The sequence below is a fragment of the Hydra vulgaris genome, chromosome 02 (genome assembly GCF_038396675.1).
Source record: "Hydra vulgaris chromosome 02, alternate assembly HydraT2T_AEP".
Classification (NCBI taxonomy): Eukaryota; Metazoa; Cnidaria; class Hydrozoa; order Anthoathecata; family Hydridae; genus Hydra; species Hydra vulgaris.
The window spans coordinates 66,346,819-66,373,613 of NC_088921.1; the positions used below are offsets into that span (position 1 = coordinate 66,346,819).

Genomic DNA, 26,795 nt, shown 5'->3' on the forward strand with positions numbered 1-26,795 from the left:
TTACTCTTATACCCCCGGAAACTATCTAACTTTTATTTTTGTTTAAGCTTTATACAACATTGTGCTGGCAAAAAGTTAAAATACGATAAAGTAACCGAGAAAAATATAGAATAATTTCTTTTAAAAAATAAGAAAATTATTTAAAAACTCAATTCCTTCTAAATCAAAAATGAAATGTAAGTAATACATGTACATATATTTTTAGATTATTTGAAAATTGTTGTTAAATTTGGCATTACCAGGACTGCTACCGGACGAAGCTACCCAAATATAACGACAACTATAAATAAATATCAAGTATTTAACCTATGTAAACATAATATCTTTATTCAATTTACTGCTTTTTAACGAATAAGAAATTCTTTTAACATAATGGTCCATAAAATGTTCTTTCAGACTTTTTCCTAACCCTCCTCTACCCTCCCTCCTCCCACACACACTTAGTGCTCGTTACTTCATAAATAACTGTCAAAAATCATTTCAAGACACTTTATATTCTTAGAACTTTTGGACACGTCGGATTGACATAGTTTTATCACTATTTGAAAGGTATTTTAACCTGTTAAAAATTTGTTAAGAAAAAGGATGTTTTTGATTTTCTTAAAAAGGTATTGTCTGAAGTTAGCGGAACTGCTCAAGCAGCCCCAGCAAGGTAAGTTGATCAATAGCAATCAACAAGTAAATGAATATGCACGAAACTTAAGTAAATCATCAATAAGACTTTCACCAACAGAAAGCGTGTTTATATTTTATAAATTTTTTGTTTTATACACTTAACGTAAATAAGAGAATAGAAAAAATTAAATTTTAAGGAAGCGTCTTAAAATATGAAAATATTATTTTATACAATTACTAGACTAGGTGACTCATTAGTTAGGTTTTAAAGAGAACAGTAAGACTTAAGAAAAAACGGGTAATTTTAATTGTAAGTCCGATAAATTGTGAAAATATCAACACTTAAGAGATGTCAGATAAAAAAATGTATAAGCATTTAAGAGAAAAATAGCAAAGCTTTTTCGGTTTAAAATAGAAAATGTGTCCATGTGTATTTTACTCAATTGCTTCCTAACAATCTTTTGTTGCGCATCGTGTTAACATTGTAATTCCTTAACTTTCATCCATTAGATGTTTTGTCATGGGTGCGTCATTTTTGAGTTATTTTAATAGACCAGTTTGCTCCTAGGCTCAACTAGCCCCGCTATACCCTAATGCTGGAAAAATAGGGGGGAAAATATCATTCGGTTATTCATAGTGGACCATTAGTGGTAGCCGCAAAAAGTGGCTAGCCAATTACTATCAACTATTTATAAGATGGAAAGTTATTGGCTGGCCAATTTTAGCGGATGTCACAAATGGCATTTTCATCAACATAGTATGACAAGTGTCATTAATTACATAATAACATAGGCATTTTGAGCGGTTCATTGGAATTTTGCTCATCGGTTATTTAGTGGACCATTTGAGACATCCGCTAAAATGTCCCAGTATTATGTGGAATTTGCAGTGAACCTATATACTATATATATGTAGTATATAGGTTCAGTACAAATTCCATATAATACTGGGAATAAATAAAAGGAATTCGAAATTTTTTTATGACGAGCAATTTTAACTCATTCAACCAAATCTCAAAAGATTTAGTTGACTCTATTGAACGCAAGTAATATGCTAAGTACCATTATACCAAATATATTCCGTATTGCATAATGTTTCCCTGAGGTAACATTCCAAATTAAGAGCTCATCTTATGTATATAACATTATTTTCATTTAAAAAATAGCCTGCATTTGTCAAGCAGAAGCATAGCGAATATTTAACCTAAAAAAATATTTAACCATTTTTAGTTTAATGCCCATTAACACAGTTATGAATCACAAGAAATTTGATTAAACAATGAGAGAGATATCAAAATAATAATTGTAATAAAAAACTAGTCTCTAGATTAAGAAGTTATTGCCACAAAACAATGAGTCGCTTAAGCCTTCCTCAATGTTAAACTTTTAAACAATTTCTAAATAAAACAAATTCATAAGCAAAAATACATTTTTAACGTTGGACAAACCACGGTTCTACTAAATTTTATAGTTAATTTTTAAAGTATGAATTAGGAAAATACAATAAAAATGTGCCATAAACAAAAAAAATTTTAAATAAATTTTTTTTGACCTTATTGTATTAACATATTGACTCTTGGGTTACATTATAACTCCACAATGTTTACATTATAACTCCACAATGTTTAATTCTCGTCCCTCTCCTATTTCTAATTTTGCAGATACAATACAGAAGTCGTTTATATGTAAAAACAACATCTGTTTTATACCTGCAAATTTAAACATAAAGCTGAAAGCTGATAAAAGTAAATAATTGTTTCAGAGATAACAAACTCACGATAAACGTAGATAAAACTCAATATACCAGATTTTTTTATAAATGTTAAATAAATTACAAAAAGAAAATTCTTAAAGCACTTATGAATTTTTACAGATAAAAACTTATATTGACTTCCTCAAATCGAATAAAAGATAAAAAAAAAAAACGATTAGCATGATGTACCTAGAGTTTGTGGCTCAAAAAAACCAACGCGTTTTTTTTAAAATATTCACGTTTTTTTTTGCTAAAAAAACAAAGCATAAAAAAAACATGTTTATTGGGTTTTTTTTTTTAATATTCTTTAAATTTTAAATGTTAATGAACCTTGAAACAGTTCCATCTCAAATAAACTTTTAAATATACATGCTTTTTTTGTTTAATATAATGTGTATTACCCTACATATTAGCTATAACCATTTACACATCAATGTTAAAAAAAACACAACGAAATATAAGAAAAATTTTGTTTTGTATAGTTACACTTTTATAATACTATTGTATTAAATTTTAAACATAGTTAAGGTATGTCCATTAGTTATTTTAAAGAAATAAGGTGAAGAAGTCTAAAAATTTTGGACGATTGTTGACAAGGGGAAATGGGGAAGTCAAGAAAAGTTGACGCTAACAACCCAGCGGGCACAGACGTCCGTGGGACGTCTATACGACGTCTTACGGACGTCACAAGTCCGTAGGACGTCCTTAAGACGTCTTTTGAACATTTCTTGCCTGGGAATGTTACTTGGAATGGGAGGTAAAAATTGCCAAAAAATCTTGACATAATTAATGGACAGCCACTATGAAGATTTTGAAGATTCAATTTTGTTATTCTTAAATTGGTATTTCGACCTTGTTGTGTTGTTATTCATGTTACTATGTTGTTAACATGCTTCAACTCTGTTTAATACTGCTAGTTAAATCTTATTGCTTCCATCAACAAGTACGGCAGTTAATAAATCATTTATTAGCCAATCTTTAATCCACAATTAAAAGCAAAATAGATTTTGATTTTAAATACAAGTTCGAGTTTAGACAAAAGCCGGGTGTGGTACAGGGGTCCTCACAAAATTAGGAGTACAAAAAACTAAAGATAAAAATTTGACTTGTATTTTACACTATGAATAACTTGGCATGCCAACTGCATCAGCTATCATGCACAACATTTGAACAAGACTTAGGTGTTGTATGATTAACAACCTGAAGGTTAAAAAAAAGTTTTCGTGGCAGCATCAGCTGGCAACCGAATGCTTGGCTAGCTCAAAAAAGCTTTTCGAGGTCGAAGTTCATCATTATGGTGCATACTGTATATACTTCAAAAGTTTGCCCGCGTATAGAATTTGAAGTACAAGTCACCATTTCCAGCTCAAGACATAGCTAAACTCAAACAAGTTCAAAACCGAGCCACAAAACATACTGTCAAATTTAAACACTTGCCTTATATTCAGAGACCATCAAGAATTAACTTGACAAAGCTAACCGAACAACGAGAAAGAGGAGATCTTATCAAGCAATTTAAAACCGTCAGCAAAATTGACAAAGTTAACTTCTCAGCCCCTCACCTTCAACCAAACACCGAGTCTTTAAAGTACAGTCTCAGACCGTCCACGCGGTCAAAACAGCTGAAAGCACAACTTGTACGAAGCTGTGCAGCAAGAAACAACTTCCTCACTAACCGTGTAGTCAAACCATGGAATGCTTCTACCCAAAATACAGTGGACTCGAAAAACCTGAACAATTTTAAATTTGAACTTTTTTTGCTTTTAGCGTCTTAACTTTATCTGAAATCTAAAAACTTTATTTTGATTGCAGAATGATTTGCTGCTCTTTGTCAATAACTTATAAATTTTATTGATCAGGAATAGACCAAACAAACAAACAATATTGACGACTTGTTTATAGTAGACACTATAATCAAGAACAAAATCTTACCCGAACGAAAAAATTTAATAAAAGGGGAACTTTGCTAGGTTATTTCAAAAAAAAATTCTTAAAATTTTGATTTCGAAAATTTTTTGAATTCATAGCCCAGGACTTTTGTGGGGGAATGGACTTCCAAATCAACATGGCATAGAAGCCCCACCAGGGTAAATTCGGCCCTTGATTATCAAATAAAAAAGTATTAAAACTAGTTTTTATTTCCCATAATTTAGATCTCGAAAATTAAATATGTGATGCAGAATAATTTGAAGTCAAAGACAAGAATTTATTCTGGGCAGTGTTACTGAACCAACCTTACTAAACATTCTGTATGTTAGTAAGGTTCGTTCAGTAACCTGTATAAAAAATAATTTAAATTATTTTTTAGACAATTATTTAAAATTTTGTATTAATTGTTGAGATTATAATAAATTTCAAAATAACTGGTATAAGTTTTTTTAATTTTAAAATTAAAAACAAAACAAAAAATTTTTTTGTTTTTTTGTTTTTTATGTATATGTATATATATATATATATATATATATATATATATATATATATATATATATATATATATATATATATATATATATATATATGTAAATTATGTTAGTGTATTTTACAAATAGAGTGCTCAATGTTCTTAAAGAACAGAGCAATAATAAATTAGTAAAAAACACTTATCTAACTTTTATCTTCAAGTCGAAGATAAAAGTTAGATAAGTGTTTTTTACTAATTTATATATATATATATATATATATATATATATATATATATATATATATATATATATATATATATATATATATATATATATATATATATATATATATATATAATAATTATATATATTTCGTCGTTAATAGTATTTACAATAACAATGTTCATGAATAAAAAACAATATATGACAGGGGCAAAAAGAAGACTATAGTTGCCTTATCACTAAGCCCCGTAATAAATATACCGTAAATTACAATGCTAATAAAAACCGTAAAAGTTACATATGCTATAAATTATTTTTTTTTATTAACGCTTAAGTTTATTTTACTTACTAAAAAGACCAACAATAAAGAAGAAAAAACAAACAAACAAAAACAAAAAAAACAAAAAAAAAGGACAAAACAAAACAAAAAAAATAAACAGAAACAAGACTAGAGACAAGATTATTTATCATATTTATGTATTAGAATAGACAATCTTAGTAATAAACAATTATTAATACTAAATCATTAATAATAGTACTCTCATTTTAAACGCTTCAGAAGAAATTTAGTTCGTTGTCGTTTAGTAAAAGATTTTGCTTAAGTTTAGTTTTAAATTGATTAAGCGAAGAAAGTGGTTTAAGATCATTATTTAAAAGTATATTCCAGAGTTTAGGTCCTCGGTTTGTGATTGAGTATTTAGTGGCAGAATAGTAGGTTTTGGATTGAGTATAGTTATTATTTGAAAATCTTGTGCTGTATATGTGATTTATTTTTTTAAATAAAGAGTTGAATAAATATGGTGCCATTTTTTTATCAAGTTTAAACATAAATATAAGAACATGATAGAGATTTAAATTATAAACATTTAGAATATTAAGTTTACTAAAAAGTATTTTTGAATGAGAGAAGCGATTTTCATTTGTAATAATCCTAATGGCGTGTTTTTGTTTACATAGAAGTTTACTTAGCTTTGTAACATTGGTGCTGCACCAAGCAATGTTAGCATAGTTTAGGTAACAGTGTATAAATGAAAAGTATATGTATTTAAGACAAGATTGGTTTATGACCTGTTTAGCTTTATACAGTATACCAATATTTTTAGAAACCTTATTCTCAACAACACTTATATGTTCTCTCCATGTATTATTTTCATCGAGTATTACGCCCAAAAACTTTGACGATATTTCCCTTTTTATTATATTTTTATCAATAAAAAGATTTGGAAGTTTAAGTGGAATATTTTCTTTTTTATGAACACGATGGAATAATGTGTATTTAGTTTTAGTAATGTTTAAAGATAATTTATTGGCTTTAAACCATTGGGTTAGGTTATCAAGTTCTTTGTTAACTGTTAAAAATAAAATATTAATGTCTTCATGAGAATAAAACAAATTCGTATCATCGGCGAATAAAGTTGTATTTAAAATATTAGAAAATTTATATAAGTCATTGACATAAATTAGAAACAAAAGGGGCCCTAGAACTGATCCCTGGGGAACACCGCATGTAATAATCATATTATTCGTTTACCACCATCGTAAGAAATATATTGCTTCCTATTAGACAAGTAACTTTTAAACCAAGCCAAGTTAGAATTTTTGATGACATAGAACTCAAGTTTGGACAAAAGAATTAAATGATCGACAGTATCAAAGGCTTTACTTAGATCTATGAAAACACCTAAAGTATATTTTTTTTCATTGAAACCTTTAAATATATCGTGGACAAGATGTAAGATTGCGTGATCAGTAGAATGACCAGATTTAAAACCAAATTGTTAATTGTACAAAATATTATTTTGGATTAAGAAAGAATAGAGTCTATTATACATAATTTGTTCAAGAACTTTTTAAATACATGTAAGAACAGAGATCGGCCTATAATTAGTAACGTCACTAGGATCGCCTGATTTGAAAATAGGGACCACCCTAGTAATTTTTATTTTTTCTGGAAAAACTCCCTCTTTTAAAGATAATTTGAAGATACACAAAAGCGGGATTGTAATCAGTTTTATTGAATTTATAATGATGTTACCACTTATATTGTCGACGCCTATACTTTTTTTGGGCTTAATCGAAGAGACTGCGCATAGTAATTCTTCTTCAGTTAGATTATCATTAGGCATAATATTAGTTTTATTAGAGACTAAGTATGCATCAAAGTTGATCTTAGAGGATTCAATTTATGATGCTAAAGACGGACCAATATTAATAAAAAATTTATTAAGTGCTTCAGCCACTAATTCTTTTTCTATAACATAGTTGTCTTTGAATTTAAGAATTTTCGGAAAATTATTTATCTCTGGATTATTTTTACCAATAACTTCGTTAATTATGCGCCAAATACCTTGAGGATCATTTGAATGCTTTTTTAGTTGATCTGAATAGTAGTTTTTTTTTATCTTTTTATAATTGACTCAAAGAGTCGTTTGTAGTTTTTATAATTGCTTTCATTACGTAGGGTTTTTTTTTTAAGAAATTTATTATATAATCTTTGTTTTATTTTAGAAGATTTAAGGATACCCATAGTTATCCAAGGATTTGATAACGTTTTTGATTTAACTAATTTTGTAATTTCAGGAAATGCTTTGTTATAATATTTATAATATTCTGATATAAATATATCGTAGGCTTTATCAGCGTTTAGATTCAATAACAAGTCATCCCATTTAACACTTGATAAAAGGTCATGAAAATGGTTAACTGAAGAGTCGTTTATTATTCTTGTTTTTATTTTTTTATTTTTTTGGCAGTCACTTTTATTATATTTTTGAACAACGATGAATATGGGAAAATGATCAGAAATATCTGTTTTAAATATTCCTGTTTTTATTTTTATATTTATGAAGTCATTGGTGATAATTTGATCTATCGAAGTTTCACTTTTGTTGGTTATGCGAGTAGGTTTGTTGATGACAGGAATGTAGCTATTTTCAAAAATGACGTTAAAAAATTGTTTAATGTTTTTATTTGAGTCATAATCCAAAATATTGAGGTTCAGGTCACCAACCATGTAAACAGTTTTTTTTTTAATATAATTATTTTTAATGACGTTTCTAATGTGGTCTTCAAACACTTTAATAGAACCTGAAGGTGGTCTGTATAAAGCATGGATTATTATATTTTTGGAGGTTTTATTAACGAGTTCAATGCACAATGACTCATAATCATTAGTGGTTGAACTTAAATCTGACTTAACTTTGTACAATAGTGAGTTTTTAATAAAAATACACAAACCCCCGCCTACCTTGCCCGAGGTCCTAATTTGGTGAATCACTTTATAATTTGGTAAATGGAAATTATAATTGTTCTCGATATTTTTATCATCACACCATGTCTCGCTGAGACAAATAATTTGAAAATTCATATTAACTTTATACAAAAGTTGTTTTAATGAATCAAAATTTTTTTGTAGACTTCTAATATTAACATGAAGAATAGAGAACGAGTCGTTCTCCATTTCTTCAATTATATTTTTTGAATTTACGTTATAATATAATGGGTTAATATTTTTTATTAAATCGTTGTTAAAAAAATTAATATCCGGATCAGAATGTTTTTTTAAAAGTATTGATTTTTTAGTTAGTAATGAATTAAGTTCAAAGTTTTTTAAAGGAGGATCGTCAGCCATTTTAAATAAGAGTAATATTAAAATATAGAATATAGTTTTTAATAGCTGGGTTGCTTATTTTTAAATTCTTTAACAATAAGTTTGTCATAAATATTAATTGAATATTTACCATTCTTTTGGTGTAACTTCATTTCGTCCACTAATTTTTTTCTTATTTCATTTGTTTCGAAGGAGAAATCTTCATTGATGTACGTTCCGGAACCTTTAAGCTTATTAGCTCCATGCAACACTTTAACTTTGTCCTTATAATGAAGTAGTTTAACGACTATTGTCCTTGATTTGTTACCATCCTTTTTACCAGCTATGAGCTCTTTCTATATTTATATTACTTAGAGAAAGATTGTTTTCAAATAAACTTATTACTTTTTTTTCAGTGTCGCCCAATTTTCATTTTCGTTTTCGGTAATTCCATCAATTCGCAGATTGTTTCTCCTAAGCCTGTCCTCCAATTGCCTTAACTTTATATTTTCACCTCCACTAAGGCTATTTTTATCATTAATTTTTTTTTCCAGCTCCGTTACTTTTTTTTCTTGAATGTCCTGTGTGACCGTTAAACTTTCTTCTATATCTTTATTTACATTTTCCAAGATTTTCATTCGTTCACATAATATTTTAAATTCGGCTTTTAACTTTCCATTTTCCTTTTCTAACAAATCGCATTTTTCTTTTGAATTATTTGCTTCTTTTAATAATATGTCAATTCTGTCATTTGTTAACTTTAGGTTTCCAGATATAATTTTTTAAATGTCATTTTGTTGTTTTATAAACATTTCTTGAAAGATTTTACGAACCATATTTATTGATATACTAATTCATCTGTTTCGATATTAGAGTCGTTATTTTTCTTAAAATCACTATTATTTTTCTTATCTATTGTAATAGATTATTATTAATAGATAAATATATATTATAATATATATATTGATAACTTACTTTTTGAATGAAAACTTTTGATGCGCATAATTAGAAATTTTTAATTTAAAAAAAAAAAACTAAAAAAAAATAATTATTTTTTTCTTTTAAATTTTACGCTGCAAAAAAAAAAAAAAAAAAAAAAACTATATATATAATATAATATAATATAATATATATATATATATATATATATATATATATATATATATATATATATATATATATATATATATATATATATATATATATATATATATATATATATATATATATATATATATATTAAATATAATATATATTAAATAATAATAATATATATTAAATTAAATTATATATTATATTATACATTATAATTATATATTTATATATTATTTATTATATATTATTATTTATTATATATTATTAATTTTTATATCCTCTCGGGTTAAGGTACAGTATTATGAATCGATGATCAAAGATTCGGAACAGCTTTTTTAAAAAAACATTTTGACATGATAAAATCAGTAAATTTATAAGTTTTAAACAAAAAGAAATTAAAAAAATTAAAAATTAAAAGAAATAATTGAAACTTAATTTATATTATATATATATTAAATTTCAAAGCTGTTATTTGATTTTTAAATTTATTTTTGTTTAAAACGTATAATTTTACTGATATTAAAATGTATATATAAAAGGAGAGACCGGGGCTAGTTGGCAGCAGGGGTAAGTTGACGAACTGCGTTTATCTTTAGAGCCTTTCATCAGAAATTGACAAAAATTACACAGAAGTTTCCTAATTGATCATTTCATCATTCACTATAGTATTGTTGGGATTTGCGCATGTACATGGGAGATATTAAGGTTTATGTGTTCTTTGGACAAAAACGAAATTTTTGGAACATCGCTTTCTTTTTACTTTACAAAGTAAATGGTTGTATGCTTGGAAGCATGGTTGTATGCTTGGAAGCATGGTTGTATGCTTGGAAGCATGGTTGTATGCTTGGAAGCATGGTTGTATGCTTGGAAGCATGGTTGTATGCTTGGAAGCATGGTTGTATGAAAAAATAGTCTTGTGAAAATAAAAAGAGTTGATTTTTTTGCTCTTGTTTCTGATTTTTGTTTTATATATTTACTGTTTTTTTCGTTTGATTTTTAAGCCTCTTATAGTTCTAAGAGGCTTAAAAATCAAAAAAAAAAAAAAAAGTAAATATATAAAACAAAAATCAGAAACAAGAGCAAAAAAATTATTACATTGTCTTGTGACCTTTATTTCATCAGAATATTTTTATGCGGCTATTTATGATGAATTTTATTTCACTCTAAAACATAAAGTATAAATAATAGACATAATTTTTATTTCACTAATTTTTAAATCTCATAACTGTAAAATGTAGAACAGCTGTTAAACTTGAAAATTACTTGTTTGGATACAATTTTCATTTCAAGAAATTTTGTATTCATATTTTCTTCCGCGTCAGTCGTTTTGAATTCGTGTAAGACAATCAAATGCCTTTTTCTTGCCCAGGCTATTTTTCTTAACGGCAAACTAAAAAAAAAAAAATTTCTAAAAACAAAAACAAAAAAAATCAGTTGCTCAAAAATGCAAAATAGTTAAAATCTCTTAAGGTCATAGGAATCAATTTTTCTTAATAACTATATTTTTGGAGATTGTCAAGTTTAATTTGTACACAACAATTAAAATATGCTATATCTATAGTAGAACCTAGGATTTATTCTGATCGTCTATTCTCTTGTCCTTCACTCGCGTAGCCTCTCGGCTCAATGTTTCTTAGTTACTTTTACATGCATAAACTTATAACCTATAGTTTATTTTTATACACCATTTATAAGTTTACCATTATATACACCTACCAGCTCAGATACTAATATGACTCTATTGAAAAATTGTGAAACCATTGTGAATAACTAAAATACAAGGTTGGCTTCAACTACATTTTAGTTAAGCTCTTTTTTTCTTACTTTAGATATGCATTACATTAAAGCCATATTATTTTTTATACTTATATAAATTAAAAAATTATTTGTATAAGACATAATTTATTAAACAATACTTTGCTCGACAAGCAAAGCATCATTCATTTTATTAAAATTAGTTAGAATCACTTTCTGATGCTTTGTTTGTTGTTGGGAGATTTTCTTTAGTTTTAATATCAGAAGGAAATGAAAGTATTAACATCCATAAAGTTGATTACCACAAAACAATTTGTGGGCGTTAGTTGAACCACAAATTGTTTTAGAACGACACACAAAGAATGTGTTAAAATGTTAAAATCAATTTAAGCAATCTCTTCAAATAACTGGCAAAATAATTTGTTTTCTTTATTGGACAACTCGATTGCTGTAGCAACGAGTTGTTTTATTTCTGGAATTCTCTCTGCGGCATGGTGAGGGATAGTGTTTAGTAGGTAGAGTTTACAAACAATTTAGTGAGCAAGAGTATTAAAACCTTCATTGCAGCCTCAGCATTATGCAAAAGTCATTTCTTAGGCACAATTTTAAAGACTTATTGATCATTGCATTCAAACCCTTATGAATAAAGAAACTTAATATTGTTTTGATATTCACTTAAAAATTTAACTCTTTTGTATTTTTTTCAAACAAATTACATTTTATCGTCATAAAGTATTTATTATAGTTAATAAAAATTCGCTTACATTTATCATGAAACTCAATTAACTCTCAAACAAACAAGTTTCTAAATCTGATAAAATCATTGATCTTTGTAAAAATTTATTAAAAAATTACTTATTTACTACCTTTGCAATTATGTAAGCCTTGTGCCTTTGATTTGACAAATCCCAGAACCAATTCCAATCAGTTGAAAATGTTTTGAAAAGTAGTGAAGAGTCTAAAACATAAAGGGATCTTCATTCATAAAAGTCCATCAGTCAGTAGTCATAGCCACGCCCATGCAATCAGGCAAGTCATTCTCAATTTTGATCTTAAGACACTGCATTTTAGAGGAGATAGAACATAAAACTCTTGAATGTGGTCAGATCTTTAACTGACACTCTTTTAAATGTTAACTTTTGTAAAATATTTCACCTTTGGATTAAAATATTATACAATGTCTTAAAAGGCTAGATCAGATAAAAATTCAAATGGTAGACTTGTAAAAAAAACTTATAAAAATAATTTCTTAGAAACTTTAATACTTAAATATTTTTAAGGTATATCAAAAGTCATAGTAAATTTTTACCTGTTCTTGCATTCGATTTCATTATCATAATATCGGGCTACAACTCCACTCGGTGCCTAATCCCCTCTGTTTGTAATGTCGAATCAGATTATAAAGTAATACCTTGTCAAAAGCCTCATCGTGCTCAGCAGTAGCAATCAGTATCTCATGCAGCTCATTATTTCTCTTCTCTTTTTGGATTGCTGTTTGTTTGGTGAGCACGGCAAAGTCATGTAAGTGCTTAGTTTTCAAGTGGCACTTGAGGTAGATAAATATTGCATCTTTAGCTTTGACCATATTTTTTGCAAACCGCCACAGGATAACTAAACTAAAAGGTAACCTCTTTGTCAAAGTAATTCCAGAATGCATTATTGGAATGATGATTGTTATTTTTACTTGAAATTTAACTTTTTGCGCAACATCAGCACCAGTATTTTTTCTTATATTATTATATTAAAAATTATGTTATTATATTAAAAAAATTAAATTTAACATAACACGGAAACATGTTTACATAGCATTTGACTTTAACATAACTTTAACATATAACCTTACATAAAATAATTTAACTTAGTAAATTAATTTAACCAATAGAATAATTTAAAATTTCTTTTAAATTCTGTTTTTTTTTAATATTAAATGGAAAATGTTTGATAAAGCAGTGTTTTTGTCATAGAATTTCAACTTGATAAATGAGCTGTTAAAAAGAAAAACGAAGTTGATTGTATATGAATTTTTATTATAAAAAGAAGATATATCTTAAAAAAACTATTTTTTTCCGAAAATTTTTCAAAAATGCCGGAAAGATTCTAAAGAAAAGCGGAAATAAAAATACTCATTTTATATTTAATTTATCAATGAAGATTTTATATTTAAAAAAAATGACATAAGATTTCTCACTGCAACATTAAAAAATGGTAATAAACTAAACGATATTATAAAAAAAAGGGAAACTAAACAAAAATGGTTGTAGAATAAATTGTACGTGACTTAAACAAATAAGAAAAAAATTTTTTATCAAAAATTGTTAATATTGCTTCATTTCGTTAAACTTAATTTGAATATTTATTTGTATCACTTTTGTTTCTTTCTATTTAAAATTTTTTATTAAACATAGGTGTTTTATTTCAAACCACTCGTTTTCAATTTATTGGTGCATTAGTGTTAATCGCAATGGAAAGCCTAAAGGTAATATTACTAGCCAAAGTTTTGGAAATCTATAGTACATATATATATATATATATATATATATATATATATATATATATATATATATATATATATATATATATATATACATCAGACTCGGATCCAGCATTTTTTGACGTTTGAGCTAACTTCCTGACAGAACAAACTCCAAAAATGTATATGTATATACTTATGTCAAAGAATGATGCTTTGCAAAAAAATTGAAATGATTCGAGTCTGGAAACAAAAAAGCCCTTTTTGACTGCAACTGCCACAAACAAAAGAGCAACAAGTTGATAAAATATTTTTTGTACTATTCTTTAATAAGTTTATATTCATTAATAAGTTCTAAATTTCATGCTATAATATTTTAGCGTTCAAAAATTATGACCTTACAAAAATTGAATTATATTTTACAAATATTTTTGTCATTATTGTTGATATTAATTTTATCATTGTTTGTATTATCGTTGTTATTATTAAGGAAAGTTTGTGTACCTAGGGCCGGATTTTTTTAATGCACAAATTCACGGCCCCAGACTTGCCTAAAAATAGTAAAACTGATATGATCACATCTCTATACTAATTACTTTGCATTAATATAGGTGCAATACCTTATTTTATAAAAGTCCGTCATGTAAAAGGGTTTAAAAATAGGCCTTAGGTACAATAAGCTTTTTTTTAATCGTACATCGGGACACTAGCTATTTTGCCTTGGGCTGCTCTCAATCAGATAGGAAAAATAGTATTAAAAACAGATAGAATCGGATTAAAAAATAAAATTTTTTATAACTAATCACCTAGAGAAGCATAACTTAAAACTTTATAGTTTTTAAATAAAGTGGGGTGACCCAAGATACAAGGAGGCCCTTGGTACACGAACCTCCCCTACTACTTTCAACTACTACTTTAACCCCTACCACTCTTATTATTAATTTCATTACGGCTTTTATTGATTACTATTTGAATAATAGTAATTTTATTACTATTCCTGTTATTGTTATTAACTTCAGGAAAATTTTTACTTAAGATTAATACATGTACTATTTGTAAATACGAAGTGTAATGAATATTTCAAAACTAGATATCTATTGATTGATTTGAGGACATTGCATGTATGTAAAATGTATTAATGTATTTAATAATGTTCTTAACAACTTTCACTTAAAAGTTCATAAATTAATTTTATGAACCGATTAAGTAAAAATTGTTAATAGTATATTATAAATGTACATTAAAATTACTTTATTAATAATTTCTACTTAAAAGGCTCTTAAGGTAACTCAATAAAACAAACGAGTAAAAATTGGTAAAAATTATTGAATGATGTTTTGTATATTATTATGTACGTTATATAAAAAAAGTTATCAATATTATTAGTAAAAAAAGTATCATTTTTCCAGCAAATTTTTGTTGTATAACTGTTTAAAGAAATTCATATAAAAACATAACACTTTTTTAAAATAAAAAATCATTAATCCTAAATGTTAATGACCACGAAACACTCCCTTCTCAATCCACCGTACTAAAAGTGGAAAAGCAGAATATCGAGTAGCTCAACAGAGTGCCTAAAGAGAACATGCGAGTGTGAATATTTTTTCATGGATTTTGGCAGGTTCGTAGAAAATAGATGTAGAAAATTAAATGATTATGTTAGAAAAATAAATCAACATATCTTCACTAATAATGCACTTCCATTTAAGGAACAGAATTTTTAATATTAATGAAATCATAAGGAACTTTTGTCTTTTGTAGCTACAAAATAACAAAACAAAGTATTACAAAGTTTAAACATTCTACTTTTAAAATAACGCCTCAGTTGATAAATAACATATACGCTAAACACGCAGTGTAAAAAGATAACAGATTTTGTTGTTTAAAATCGGTGCCGTAAAGGCCTGGATTCACAAAATTTTTGTAAGCGTTAGTTCAAAAATTACTGAACTAATATTCATAAAACGTGCGCAGTCGCTTAGTACGAAACTTAACTTTTTGTAAGTTCAACTCTCAAACCAATGTGTTCACAAAACATCTTAAGAACATGCTCAATTTTAAGAAAGAAAACTTATGTTTGGCAGGAGCTACTTCAACATTAGTGTAACTTTAAAATATTTGTGCAGCTCACATATATTGATTTTTTGTGTTCAGATTTGTGAGAAGATTTTTTTAAATAGTTCATAAAATTTAATGCAGTTTTGACTATCCCTACGGGCATTTGATTTTAAAAGTTACGTTCTAAATGTCTTTAAAATGTTTTTTAAACGTTTTTTAAACGTTCTTTATGGAAGAATGTTTAGAAGACGTTTAAAAGACATTTAAAATATATTTAGAACGTAATTTTTAAAAACAAATGCCCGCTGGAATGTTATAGGTTGAATTGATGGTTTAGCCGTGAGTACTGACTTGTACTCTGATCTTGTAAAACTGATTGTATAGTATATTGGCAATGAATGCTCGGTCGCCGCTTATTTCACCAGAAGGTGAGCACAGTAGTTTTTTTTATTGCTGATTTGTAAGGTTTGCTTGCTGTTAACATAAGCGAAGAGCCGTTTAATGTTCAATTTGTCGTTGGTAATTCTGTGTTCTTTTTTGTTTGTTTTTTAATTTTAATTTTTCAGTTTACATTTATTACATGTCGTATAAATATAAATAGCAATCGTATAATCAAAGTTGCAATTCATAATAGTTCAAATAAATAATGGTTAAAAATTATATCTCAAAAAGATTTTAATATAACGTCCATTGAAAAAACTTATTTTTAAAAACTGGAAAAGAGGTTGACAAATCAAAAATAGGCTGAACAACTTTATTCCAGAGATAAAGTGCTCGATAAGTTATACAAAATTGATAAAATTTTGTTTGACAAAAAGTTTTGTTAAATTTACTACTATTTCGCAAACTATATTTGTTCTTTGGTTTAAGGGTGCATATATCTTTAAAAACTTTTAATAATAGGTTATTCATACAACAAAACATAAAACATAAGGTATCATAAATGTTAAGTTCATAAACGTTTAAAGCATTCATATCTTTGAATAAAGGTTTTGCATTTGAAAAACGATTTGAAAAATATATTACGCGCATTTCATGTTTCTGATGCTAAAAAAGATGTCGTAACTTACTTTTACCTTTACTTCCACAGGCAAAATCTCTATGAAAATACGCTACTTTTGAGACCCGGTTGACATACTTTTGAATAACTTTTCTTTCGACAATATTAGGGACTTTACCCCAAATACTAAAGATTTGAACCTAAATATCTTTACAACTTGACGTGATGGTAAAAAATGAGTTGCATATTTGAAATCAAAATAAGAAATGCTATACAAAAAACAAATTGTACTTTACTTTTACCTGTACCAGGCAATATTTGCATAGTTTATATAGCTTTGAATAAATGAGTAGTATAGTTGTTTTAAATTATTTTTATTTAAATAATTTCTAGCCTTATATAGGATTCTAATATTTTTTACAACTTTTATAATCAATTAATTTTTTGCTTATAATCATTGTAATTATTCTATGACAGATTTACATCAAGATAAATACCAAGAAGCATAATAAAGAATTCTTCTTAAATTTCTACTCTATCAATGAAAAGTTTAGGCAAATCTTTTGGGAAAAGATGTTTTTTTTGTTAAGAAACGGAAAAGAATCCTTTTTTGTTGTTGTTAATATTTAGTATTTAAAAAGTTTGTTTATGTCTTAAAAATAAATTGGTATCGTCTGGAAACATGATGCTCATTAGATCAGAAGCTTTATTTAAATCATTTTTATTTAGTAAAAAAAAAGTGGACCTAGGATAGAATCCTGTGGAACACCACATTTTATTTCAACTAATGTTTTATTTTTGAGACTAATGGAAAGTAGTTCGTCCCCATAGTACCCGAATTGCTTTCTATTTGACAAGTAGCTTTTGTACCATTTTATTAATTTATCATTTTATTAATTTATCATTATCAAAAAACTTGGCATATTATTAAGGAGGTAATTGGAAAAAAAAGCTTATACAGAAATTTACTTCCTCTAAATCTTAAATTTAATAACAAACAAATTGTAAATAAATCCTTAGTCGCTGAAACACTTAACCAGTTTTTTGTAAATATAGGTCCTACTTTATCATCTAATATAGCAACTACTCAATCACACTTTAGTTCGTACTTAACCTCAACCAACCTTAATGTTATGTCTAATTATAAACTTACAGAAAAAGAATTACGTTTAGGATTTGATGATATAAGTAAAAAAAAGTTTAGGATTTGATGATATAAGTAGTAATGTCATTATCAAATCAATAAAACAAATTACAATTCCATTACTACATATTTTTAATTTATCTCTAAAACAAGGCGTTTTTCCAGATAACCTAAAAATTGCAAAAGTCATTCCAGTGTTAAAATCAGGTGATCCTTCCGATGTTACGAATTATAGACCAATCTCAATTCTTTCTTGTTTTTCTAAAATATTAGAGCGGGTTATGTATAATAGACTATATTCCTTTTTAAATGTTAATAATATTCTTTTTCATAAACAGTTTGGATTTAAATCTGGTCATTCAACTGATCATGCAATCACTCACCTTGTTCATGATATATTTAAAGGGTTTGATGAAGACAAGTATACCCTAGGTGTATTTATCGATTCAAGTAAAGCTTTTGACACTGTCAATCATCAAATCCTTCTATCCAAACTGAAAAGTTATGGTATAATAAATACTAATTTGTCCTGGTTTGATAGTTACTTGTCTAATAGAAAGCAGTTTATTTCATATGATAGCGGAAAAACGGAATATAAGTCAATCACCTGTGGTGTTCCTCAAGGATCAATTTTAGGACCACTTTTATTTCTCGTTTATATTAACGACTTATATAAATTTTCTAACATTTTAAACTTAATTTTGTTTGCAGATGATACAAACTTGTTTTATTCTAGTAAAGATATCAGTAAATTATTTCAAACAGTAAACAAAGAACTTGAAAAATTAACCCAATGGTTTAAATCAAACAAACTATCTTTGAACATCAATAAATCCAAATACACTTTGTTCCATCGTCTTCATAAAAAACAAGATATTCCATTAAAACTTCCTGATCTTTTTATTGATAACGCATTATTAAAAAGAGAGCAATCAATAAAATTTTTAGGTGTGGTTCTGGATGAAAATTTAACCTGGAGGGACCACATAGGTCTAATTGAAAATAAAATATCAAAAAATATAGGTGTTTTGTATAAAGCCAAGCAGTTTTTAAATCTATCTTGTTTAAAAAACTTATATTTTTCTTTAATTCATTGCTACTTAAATTATGCAAACGTTGCTTGGTGCAGCACAAACGCAACAAAAGTAAAAAAACTGTTTAGTAAACAAAAACAGGCTATAAGGATAATTACAAACGTAGACCGTTTCTCTCACACTCAAACATTATTTAATAAACTTAATATTCTAAATGTATATAAACTAAACCTTTACCATATTCTTATCTTCATGTTTAAACTTGATAAAAAAATATCACCAATGTTATTTAATTCACTTTTTGAAAAAATAAACCACATATACCCTACCAGAATTTCAAAAAACAATTACATTCAATCCAAAACACATTATTCAGCAACCAAATTCTCAATTGCTAACCGAGGTCCTAAGCTGTGGAATACAATATTAAATAATGAGCTGAAATCTAATTATTCTTTAAACCAGTTTAAAACAAAACTTAAGCAATTACTGATGATACATGAAAATGAATTAAAGTTCTTCTAAAAAGCTTTTTAAACTAGCAAACAAAAACAAAAATTAACCTACTAATTACTCTTTAATATTATATTTAATATTCTAAACAATAGTCTGCTATTGTAAATGTATTTCTTATCTTATAAGTTTTGAATTTACAAACGATTTTTTTAAGTTTTATTATTTGAAATACTAATTACTAAAAATATTGTAAAATTTTATAATTTCAATTTTTATTAAAAAAAGTTATTGCAAATTCTTTTTGTAATATTAATACTTATATATCATCTTATTTTACTAATCAGTTCTTAAATATAAATACTCTTTGAATTACTAAATATTTTAAACGTTATATATTTTATTTTTTGCATTTTGTTAAAACATTTTATTTGATGAATATGCATTTTTTTTTTTTGGGGGGGGGGGGGCTTAATGATAAGATGAATTTTGTCTTATTAAAGCCCCAGTCATGTAAATATTTGTTTTTATAAATTACGAGTGTAAATTATTTTCAATCGGCAAATACAATATTTATTCCGTAGATTTCAAGTTTTTTAAGTAAAATATTGTGAATGACTGTGTCGAAAGCTTTTGATAAATCGATAAAAAACACCAATTGTTTATTGTGATTAACCAAAATACTTTTAGACTTTTAGACGTAAACTGAACAATGACTTGTTCAGTTGAACTATTTTGTTAAAAGCCGAATCGGTTTTTACACAGTAAACTATTCGTAATCAGGTAGTTGTATGTCTTTCCGTATATATAATATTTTTTTAAATTTCCGAAAACGTGGAGAGTACAGAGATATGGCGAAAATTATTGAAATTTTATTTTTCACTGCCTCTGTGAATTGGGATAACTTTGGCAATTTTTATCTGGTCAGGAAAAACCCCTTGTTGTATAGTATATTGTTGTATAGTATAGATGCTTTAAAGGCTTTAAAAAGAATATCTTTCAAAATTTTATAGCAATCTAATTCTCCAATCGCAATGAGGCTTCGAGTAAGATTGTACTCTCTGACACGAGGAACAATTTGCCCATTTGCTGTTGCAGTTGCATATTTATACCATTTTATTAATTTTTCATAAATATAGGGAAAAAACTAGCAGTAAAATTCCTAAGTGGAAAAAATCATTAAAATCTTTCTTGAAAATATCAGATTCCTTTATGGATGCATTGGTGCTTTCAGTTGATGGACTTCGGCTAGCAATTAGTATGCTGAAAACAAATAAGTGTGCCGGACTGGATGAAGATAACTCCGATGTTGTAAAAGCAGTCTCAGATATTATAGAAATACATTTATTTTTATTTTTTAATCTTTCTATAAATAGAGCGTATTATGCACAACAGACTGTACAATTATCTTGAAAAAAAAAACAACATTCTTTATCATAAACAGTTTGGTTTTCGCAAAAATCATTAGTAATTATTGATCTTCCTAACCAAATTTTGAATGTTTTTGAAAACAATAGTTACACACTCAGTATTTTACTAGATCTATCTAAAGCATTCGATACTGCCAACCACAAGATTCTTATCAGTGGCGGATCCAGCATTTTTTGATCTTTAAGATAGCTAACTTCCAGACATGGAGCTAACTCCAAACATTTATATGTTAATACTTATGTCAAATAATGAGGGTTTGCAAAAAATTGCGATGATTGGAGGCTGGGAACAAAAAAGCCTCAAAATTTTTGCAACACCTGCCCCAAACGTGAGAGCAATAAGTTGGTGAAATATTTTTTGTACTATTCTCAACTAGACTTATATTTATTGATAATTTTTAAGTTTCAAAGTATTATCTTTCAGCGTTCAAAAATTGTGACCATATAAAAATTACAACCCCCTTAAATTGAGGGGGGTTTAAACTATATATGGTCATAATTTTTGAATGCTTAGAGATAATACTATGAAACTTGAAAATTATCGATGAATATAAGTCTTATTTAAAAAAATACAAAAATATTTTATCAACTTGTTGCTCTCACGTTTGGGGCAGGTGTTGCAAAAATTTTGGTGCTTTTTTGTTCCCAGCCTCCAATCATCGCATTTTTTTGCAAACCCTCATTATTTGACATAAGTATTAACATACAAATGTTTGGAGTTAGCTCCATGTCTGGAAGTTAGCTATCTCAAAGATCAAAAAATACTGGATCCGCCACTGCTTATCTGTAAACTACGTAATTATGGAGAAGTTCACTCTAACTTAAAGTGGCTGTAAGTTATTTAGAAAATCGTAAACAAGGAGTACCATATTATTTAAAATGCAAACGATTTTAATTAATAAGTTTCGGTGTTCCACAAGGATCAATACTTGGACCTTTGTTGTTTTTAATTTATATAAATGATATTTATTTGTCCTCAAAAGTACTTAAATATATTACTTTTGCTGATGACACTAATGTTTCTTTTCAGATTCAAATTTAAAAAATATTTCTTATTATGTAAATACAGGACTAATATATCTTAATGAGTGGTTTAGGCAAATAAACTTTCATCGAATACTGAAAGTATTGTATTTATATAAAGTATTTATATAAAGTTATATATATATATTATATTTATTATATATTATATATATTATATATATTATATATATATATATATATATATATATATATATATATATATATATATATATATATATATATATATATATATTTATATAAAGTATTGTATATATATAAAAGTAAATGTATTTTGTTTGCTAAACCATCTAAATCTGAAAACCTTCCACTTAAACTACCAGAACTAACAACTAACAATATTAAAATAAAAAGAGTTTTTTCAATGAAAATACTTGGAATAAATTTTGATGAACATTTAAATTGGAAAAGCTAAATAAATTTAGTCGAGAATAAAGCTTCAAAGACTCTGGGGATTATGTACAAGACAAAACATCTTTTGAATAAAATATGTTTAAAAATTTATACTATTCATTTATATATAGCCATATTAACTATTGTAATATTGCCTGGGAAAATAATAATTCATCTTTCTTAAAAAGTATTTGCACAAAACAAAAGCAAGCAAGTCGATTAGTTATGGGCGCAAATAGGTACGAAAGTGCTGAGCCGTTACTCAAAGAAATAAATGCTCTAAACGTATATGAACTGAATATCTACCATAACTTGTTATTTATTTTTAAACTTCAAAATGAAATAATTCCAAATAACTTTTATAAAAATTTTTCTCTAATTAATCATAAATATGAAATAACGGGTGATGCGGAAGTTATCGGACAAAATAAAAACGTCAATAACTTTTTTATAAATAAAAAAACAAACAAATATTGCATTTTTTTTAAATAAAGCATTTATCTTTTAACAAAAATATATTATTTTTTATATGAAAAAACACCACCATCTGCAATTGATCTCAATTTTGCTCTGACGCCTTTCATATGCGACTGTAAAAAGTTTAAATCAATTTCTTGTAGTTTTAGTTTAATGCGATCAATCAAAACTTGCTCTGTTGAAGCTTGCCAATCTCCCTCGTAAACCTTCTGTGCCAAATGTCCCCAAAAATTTTCAATTGGTCGTGCTTGAGGCACATTTGGGGGATTGGATTCTTTATCAACGTAACAGTCATATTGGTCCATCCAATTTAGAGAATCTTTAGAATAATGAGAACTTGCTAAATCTGGCCAAAATAAATAGTTAAAGTCTCCATGATACTTGTGAATAAATGAAAGAAGTCGTTTTTCTACACATTCATTAATATAGATTGATGAATTGATCGCTACAGCCTTGGAAGTGCGAAACAATGGCTCGGACATACCACGGTCAGATATGGCTACCCACATTAATAATTTTTTTGGAAATTTCTCTTTTCCTATAAAACGAACACTTTCTCGGCATGTCTTTTTGTTGTTTGTGTAGTATCTAGAATTTCCAGGCATGTTGTCCCCTGCAAAACAAAAGTATTTTTCGTCATCGATGACTAGAAACGAGTTTGTGTTATAGAGTTGGTTAACTAGTTTCCTGCTTCTTTTCTTTGCCTTTATTTGTTGTTCTATAGTGTATTTTGGAGTCTTTTCACGTTTTCTACATTTAATATTCATTTTTTTTAACTGACGACCAATTGTGGATTGATTTACACCGAATTTAATACCTATTTTTCTCTGACTGATCCCTTTTCGATTGTTGACAAGTCTCGTTAATTCGGCTTTCTTTTCTCTAGTCCAGGATGTCGGACGACCAGGGTGCTTTCTATCAGAAAACGATTGAACAGTTTCAAGTCTTTTTAGGCTATCATATATTTTACTTCGAGCAAATCCTTCCTTTTCAAAATGATTTACGATTTTTTTTTTTAAATATTAGATTTATTTACAAAAAACATTTTTAGTCGCTTTCGAAAAGATTCTCGTTCAGCTGCATTTAACCTCATTTTAAATAATTGTGTTTCAAATAATAAAGTTTATATTTTATAGAACCTTTATGCCTACGCATAAAACCACAAAAACTAATTATTATGCTCAAATAATTAAATTAGGATTTGTCCGATAACTTCCGCATCACCCGTTATGACACTCAATAAGTAATTACTACATTCCACTAACATCACTAAAAAAATCTGACTTTTCAATTACATGTCAGGGACCAAGCTTGTGCAACTCTGTTCTTAACGAAAATATGAAAAAAATAAAATCTATTTATATATTTAAAAGAACTATAAAACAATACTCACTAAATTTAAACAAAACGTACACTCTTTCATTTTTTTTTTTTAAATAATTTTATTTTATTATATATCTTTCTTATTGTTTTTGTCTGTCTGTTTTAATTTTGTATAAAAATATAAAATTTAAAACTTGAAAATGTTTTGAATCTTCTTAAATCTCTTTTAAATATTTAAATATAAAAATATATATATAAACATATATAAAAATATATATAACGTATTGTATTGAATATGCATACGTGTATATACCGATTGTAAATTTTTATAGGGGAAGTTGGGGTGCAGTGGATCGAGGGGCACAGTGAATAAGAGACATTTTCTCAAAGATTAGATTTCTTTTCATTTTAACAATGCAATTATTTTATGTGTTCATATATCAGCCATCTTTATTTATAATTGTTAGCACAAAATTTTTGACTACCGGTTTTTGGTAGGTAATTTTTGTTTTTAGCTAACTAAAGTAAACTATCTTACCTTCCTTTTGTTTGTTATGGAGATCATGGTTGAAATAATTTTAAAAGTTAATGTTTTTCATTCGGATTATTGATATTTATGCTTTCTTTTAGTAGTTTAGCTTTTTGTTTAATTACACTCATGTCCCAAGAAATAAGACTTAAACTTAATTTAATATGGAGGGGAACAGTGAATTGGGGCACAGTGAATAGATTGATTCACTATGCCCAATTAATGATCTTAAAGATTAAATTCATGCATTTTTAACAAACAAACTACATGAAAATAAATTTATTAGTTTTAAGTTTTGAATAGTAATATTTAAATAATTTTTTATTTATAAATACTTTTATAAGTTTTTTTATCATTAACTTTTTTTTTTTTCCTCAATTTTCGAAATGTTTATTTTTTCGATTTTATACTAATCTAAATAATAAAAGTATGCCAAAACTATAGTGTACAGTGTCTTTACTCCTTAGCCTCATAGTTATTTGGCTATGTCCCTATTCACTATCATTAATACACAGATGGATTCATCGATTCACTATGCCCCAGTACTGGGGCACAGTGAATAACATAACACAACTCACTTTAAACCTTTCTGTGAGCCGTTAGATAATAAATATTTGGTTTTTAATAATTTATTATTATGAAGTACGTATATCTCAGTCCTTTTGAAATTATATTTTTCTCTATTTCGCGAGGGTGCTTGATGTCTTACTATCAATAAGACATTTTGTCTTCTTTTTTCAATTCTTTTCAATATCATTAATAAGACATTTTGTCTTCTACTTGCCCCAGTCAGATTGTATTTATATATATTTATTAGATCTTAAGGATAACATTGTAAAATGTGTGCAAATTGACGAAATAAAACTAATTTGTTAAAGGGTAGACCGGGGCATAACAAGACAGTAGGACATAAAGGGACAGTTATGCCCAAAGCTTTATATTGCTAATTTGCTTTACTTATAAAAAGTTTATATTTTTCAGACAGTATTTTTCATCCTGTTTTAGAATCTGGTTTAAAAAAAATCTGGAATTGAACTTTTTGAATAGTTTTAATTTCAGTAAAATGACTTTTGTGAGGCATATCGGGACAACAAGTTATTTACATAATTGACTATATTACTACTATTTTGTTTACAGCTTGATTACTTTATTTTTAATCTAAGATATTATTTTCATTATTTAGAAAAGCAATATTAGTAATAAATTCAAAGGAATTTTTATTTCTATAACTTAACTTCGATTATAAATAGTGTTTAATGTAAACAACTATGGTAAGAAGTTATATAAGAAAGATCAACCATCCAAAAATGGGATGAAATACAGTTTTAGCTGTGAGTAAAAAGTAACTTAGAATTCGAAAAGCTGCTGATATATAGATATGGCATATTTAAATTTGCTCTACATTGGGATATTGCTAATGACCAGCTCATCGAAAATGTTTCCAAATAGTTTTAGGAAACTTATAAAAAATAGTGTCAACTATTAGTTTATCTGCAACTAGCATTTACTTCTTAAGTGTCCCTATATGCTTCTCTCTACCCTAATTCAAAACCAGGCTCAGAATAGGCAGAGATATACGCAACCTGTTGATTTGCTGATTTTGAAAAAGAGGCGTACGCGCGGGTTGGCAAAAGAAAGTATAACTCAAAAGGCGATCAAATTCCACTTTCATAATATACATAATTATGCGCGAATTATTGAGGGGTCATCTATAAATTCCGTCACGCAATTTTCGACTGTTTTTGACCCCTCGCCCTTCTCGTCACCATGTCGTAACACTTTAGTAACAAGTTCCGTATGAGTTGTCACAAAGCCACTTACCCATCTCCCCTAAAACGTGACGTAATTTATAAACAATCCCTGATGCGGAAACGTTGAATTGATCAACGTTTTCGCATGAGGAGTTGTTTATAAATTATAAATCAGTAAAATGCATTAAACTTGACGCTTCATCATTGCAATATTTGTTATTGTAGAGGTTTCACACGTGAATAGTACGCTGGTGTCACCGTA

General features: G+C 27.1%; 1 protein-coding gene across 2 annotated transcripts in view; it reads left to right on the forward strand.

Moving 5' to 3' along the window:
• Positions 1-67: 67 nt before the first annotated feature.
• LOC100198021 (PGA biosynthesis protein CapA) overlaps positions 68-26,795 on the forward strand; it is a 61,257-nt gene continuing 34,529 nt past the window's right edge. The window contains exons 1-2 of one of the 2 annotated variants that reach the window (XM_065791744.1): positions 68-176; positions 13,836-13,906. In XM_065791744.1, coding sequence (XP_065647816.1) covers positions 170-176; positions 13,836-13,906 — 78 coding nt within the window. In that variant the 5' untranslated portion in view covers positions 68-169. The remainder of the gene's footprint in view (positions 177-13,835; positions 13,907-26,795) is intronic. The other variant, XR_010636841.1, reaches the window with a different exon arrangement.